The sequence below is a fragment of the Acanthisitta chloris genome, unplaced genomic scaffold (assembly GCF_000695815.1).
Source record: "Acanthisitta chloris isolate BGI_N310 unplaced genomic scaffold, ASM69581v1 scaffold21570, whole genome shotgun sequence".
Lineage (NCBI taxonomy): Eukaryota > Metazoa > Chordata > Aves > Passeriformes > Acanthisittidae > Acanthisitta > Acanthisitta chloris.
In genome coordinates this window covers 1-4,577 of record NW_008651372.1, presented here as the reverse complement: position 1 = coordinate 4,577, position 4,577 = coordinate 1, and the positions used below count along the sequence as shown (strand labels likewise).

The 4,577-nt window shown below is 51.2% G+C and overlaps 2 protein-coding genes across 2 annotated transcripts; one reads left to right on the top strand and one right to left on the bottom strand.

The window, feature by feature from the left end:
* Positions 1 to 409: 409 nt before the first annotated feature.
* Positions 410 to 626, top strand: MED9 (mediator complex subunit 9; the record flags this gene model as incomplete). The annotated part of the gene is made up of 1 exon (XM_009073072.1): positions 410 to 626. A coding segment is annotated over one exon (217 nt), but the record flags the coding sequence as incomplete, so codon positions are not given.
* Positions 627 to 3,332: 2,706 nt separating this feature from the next.
* RASD1 (RAS, dexamethasone-induced 1) lies at positions 3,333 to 4,533 on the bottom strand. Its single transcript, XM_009073060.1, has 2 exons — positions 4,135 to 4,533; positions 3,333 to 3,883 (listed from the first exon to the last, which is right to left on the bottom strand). Exons 1-2 carry the CDS (start codon positions 4,418 to 4,420, stop codon positions 3,333 to 3,335), a joined length of 837 nt encoding a protein of 278 aa, XP_009071308.1. The 5' UTR covers positions 4,421 to 4,533.
* Between the last annotated feature and the right edge of the window lie 44 nt (positions 4,534 to 4,577).

The window sequence follows — 4,577 nt, the reverse complement described above, 5'->3', positions numbered from 1 at the left end:
CGGGTGAGACTGAGATCTTTTTTTCCAGGTGCCTACACAGAACACACATGCAATCTTACCTTCCCCAAAGAGAGGTGTGGGAGTTCAGAGGGAGAGTTTAGCCTGCTCCAGGGTAATGTTTGAAAGCTGCAGAGGAGCTCCTAACCCAATCGATGGGTCCTGAGGTGACTGGATTGTGTGCTGGAAATTAGCAGGAAGGCAGTTTGCCCCTAGGCTACACAGTCTGTATATCCATCTGTGTTCATTTTGTTGGGGAAGGTGAATCAGGGGTGTGTGGCTGGATACCAAGAGTAAGTTGACCAGTGAAATCCAGTTTATACCCTGGTTGTATTGCAAATTACTGCGTTTCCAAAAGGACAGTTCAACTATGTCTCAATTCAGCAATGTCTGGATTTTCTCTCCACTGCAGCATGGACAAGGACAGCCAGGATGTTCACCAGGTCCTGAATGAGCTCAAGAACAAGTTCCAGGAGATGAGGAAGCTGATCAGCTCCATGCCTGGCATTGGAGTGAGTCCAGAGCAGCAGCAGCAGCAGCTGCAGAACCTGAGGGAGCAGGTCCGGACCAAAAATGAGCTGCTGCAGAAGTACAAGAGCCTCTGCATGTTTGAAATCCCCAAGGAGTAGGAAGGGCACAGCTGCTGTCTGGGTCTGAGATCCCTCCTCTGCTGGCTGAACGGGGTGGCAGAAGTTTACTTTTGGTTTTGTAATCACTTTTTGGGTTACTTTGCTGTGGAGTTGTGCCTGTGTGGACCACAGGTGTGACACTGAACCCTGTGTGCCTCACCTGGGACGAGTGCAGGGCTATGTTCCCTTTGATCTGCTGCAGGACTGCATTTATATATCCATCTCCTGTTTTCTCTCAGGGTGGGGCTCTTCTTTTTTACGTTCAAACAAGCAGGAGACGTTTCTTTCTCCTCAGTAAGGGTCAAAGTACCTGCTGGTTAACTTCAACCAGAAAAAGGAGGCATTTTTTTGCAATTTTTTGTAACTTAAAAATAGCCAAACATCAAAAGGGAACATGAGGGAAGCATGAGCTGTTTGGCCCTGCTCCTGGAAAGGGTCTCTGGGATACTTTCCAGTCTCTGTGTGTTGAAGGAGGAATGATTGCTCTCAATTCCTTCTGTATTTCTCTTTCTCTTTTTATACAATTGGTGGTTGTGTCTGAGATGAGTCAAGTAAAGATTTATAAACTCCAAACTGCCCCTGTTGTGTGTTCACTGCGTGAATGTGGGCTGAGCAGGGGCAGGATGTTGGCAGCACAGAGGGTGTGTGTAGCCTGGGCCCAGCTCCAGTGTCTTTTCCTGTTAAAACAGAGGAAGGGCAAAAAATCAAAACAAAGGGCATGAATGATAAGAGCTTTTAGTTATTCCATACCAAAGTCAGCCTCAGCAAGACGGGTCAGTTCCATACCTGAAGTGCTCCAGGAGCTTCCTGCAAGCACAAGCATTTGAGCAGCTTGGACAGGTGATTCTGCTGGTTGGGAGCTGGGATGGTTGCAACTCACCAGTAGCTTAGAGGTTTGCTCTGTCCCCACTGGAGTACTGTACTAGTACGTTCTTTGGGAAGGTGCCAGTGTGTAAACTCTGAGTAAAGCAGAACACCAAGATAAATAAAGCACAATGTACACATTTTTATTACTGGAATTGCCTTTCCACCAGCCATTGCCTATCCCAGCCCAATAAATTCCTGTGTCTCATGCCTGGATGATGTTTTCCATTCTTTTGCCAGTGGCTGTTCCTGTGAAATCAGGCATACAGGGAGCTGGAAGGAGCAACATGTTGCCAAAGAAATGTCTGGCACTCAGTCCAGGAACAAGTTAACTCTGTCAACTTGAATCCAAGTTTCAAGTGAAACTGAGGCACTTTTGTTTGCAGTCTCACTCCCCCACCTTAGTTCTGTGCCTTTAATAGGATTTTTTGCCATTACTAATGTCTTAAACACAGATTTGTGCTGCTGCCTGAGGAGGAACGGGGGCTGAAAATGAACTGGAACAGAAGCTGGAGCTGGGCAGAGCTTCATTTGAAGAGCTTTCCTCTTTCACTTCTAGCAATGATTTCTGCAAGTTGTTTGTAGGAGAGATTGAAAACCATCAGCTGCAGAGGTGACCTTTCAAGCAAAGTACTTCCTTTACTCATATTGCAAAATAAAAACACTCTCCCAGCCGGGGCAGCAATGAATCACTCAGTGTTGACATCATTAAAGTGTGCTTAGTTAATCGGGAAAGAGCATGAAACACAATCAGCCCTTTATACCCAAGTGATGTCAGTTTGCTGGGTGAGCGCTGGGAGCCAGATGCCAATGCCCGAGGTGTCATGGGGCTGGCAGGATCGTCACTCCGAGTGGAGTGAGGAAAGAGTCCTGGCTCAGTGACCCGTTGGAGTGAGTAACTCCCTGCGTGGCCTCTCCTTACCCTGTGTGGCAAGAAACCCGGCGGCTTGCAGAGGAGGAACCTTTGCACTGGGAGTCGGGGAAAATGGTACTAAAGGGATTGAGTGAGAGGCTGGTTTTGCTGCCTCAGAGCTGGGACAGGGTGAGGAAGCATCAGCAAACCCACAGGTCTAGTTTTTAAAAAGATTTTTATTCATTTGTAGAAAAAATAAAACATCAAGTTTCACCCACGGTAGAAACACTTGAAGATTTTTTTTTGTTTTGTTCATGTCAAAGACAAACAATAGCTACATAAAGTGCCTATTTTGTTATTTTTAAAAACCCTTCCCGCTCTCCCCACCCTCCCCAAATCTTGCAAATCAAACAAGACAAATGTAAACAAGAGTCAGGTTTTTTGGTCCATTGGGTCTGTATCTTTGCAATGTCTTTGCAACAGCTTAGGAGTGTCTTCTGCATGTGTTTTGCAGACACAAATGAACACATGACACAGAGCCAGAGTCCGTGCACAGCTCCTCAAGGTGACAAAAATCCCCAAGCAGGCACTACCAGGCCCCTGCCCTCCCTCCTGAGGGCAGTGCCCGAGGCTGGGTGGTTTGGGAGGGAAAGAAACACCAAGGTCTGTGCCCTCCACACTCATCCTCCCACCTGGCCAACAGCAGCTCAACCTTTCCCTGTCTCTCTGCCCAGAGGAGGAGGCTGTTCCCAGTGACACCCTCCTCCTGCCCTCCAAAGCCTCCCCCTTCGCACCCCTCGCTCCCAAAATGCACCTCCGGGGGTGGGAGGTGATGAAAGCTGGAGGAGGGAGGCTGGGGGAGAGGCAACCCCCTCTCTGCCCGGGTGGGCACCTGCCCACCCTCCTGCCTGCCCAAAGTCAGTTTGGAAACGAGCACCATTCCCCCCTCTTTTCCTTCTTTCCTTCCTTCCCATAGCACGTGGGGGCTTCTAGCTGATCACGCAGCGATCCTTCTCCTTGCTGTGCCCACCGCCGATGGCTTTCTCCCGGATGTACATGAGGTCGCTGTGGACACTGGGTCGCCGGGCGAAGGGGGCCACGATGCCGTATGCCTCCTCCGTGCTGCCCCGGCCCCCGTCCTTCAGCAGCTTTTTGCCTTTCAGTGCCTTCTTATGCAGGATGTCACAGTACTGCACTGAGACCTTGCGGTGCAGGTCAGGGCTCATCTCGCTGGGCAGCTTGGCCATGGTGAAGAGTGCCTGGAACATCTGGTCCAGGCTGCTGTTCCTCTTGGCTGAGATTTCAAAGTAGGCGCATTTTTTGGGGTCCCCTCCCACCAGCTGCTCGATCTCCCGGGGTTGCACCTCCCGGTAAAAGTCCCGGTCGCCCTTGTTGCCGCAGATGACCAAGGGCACCTCTATGTTCTCCTTGGTTTTGTTCTTCAGGCATGACTTGGTCTCCAGGATTTGCTGCTTCAGGCGCTGCACCTCCTCAAAGGAGTCCCGATTGTCCAGGCTGAACACAAGAATGAACACGTCTCCTGGGGACAAAGAGGGAACATGAGATTCTTGCAGGGGACAGGGACACACAGAGACCCACTGCCTAAGCCCATATAGGGACTCAGGGAGGGAAGGACCAAGCAGCACCTGAGTTCTGCATCCTCCCATCCACCAAGAGCTGCCCGTCCACTGACCACACAAAATCCCACCTCTCTCCTCCCAGGACTGGAAAAACATCCCCAAACAGGGCAAAACCACCTGAAATCGGGCCAAGAAACCCCCTGACAAGTACCTGTGAGGATGGAGAGGCGGCGCATGGCTGGGAAGGGATGGTTGCCTGACGTGTCCAGGATGTCGAGCTGGTAGACCTCACCACGGATGCTGTAGAACTTGCGGTGGAAGTCCTCGATGGTGGGAGTGTATTGCTCCTCGAAGCGGCCGGTGAGGAAGCGCGAGACGATGGCTGTCTTGCCCACCTTGGAGGAGCCCAGGATGACCATGCGGTAGCAGTTCTTGGCGGGGATGCTCAGCTCGGCCTCACTGGGACACATCTTCTTGATCATTGCTGCCAGTTTCATTGAAGCCAGCAACAGTGCGGTTCACGCCGAGGAAGAAGAAGGAAGAGGAGAAAGAGGAAGGCGCTGCCTGCCCAGCTGCTCAGCCCCTCTCCCCTCGCAGCAAAGGTCGGTGTGAGCTCTTCGCGGCCGCCGCCGCGTTATATGGAGGCAGCAGCGA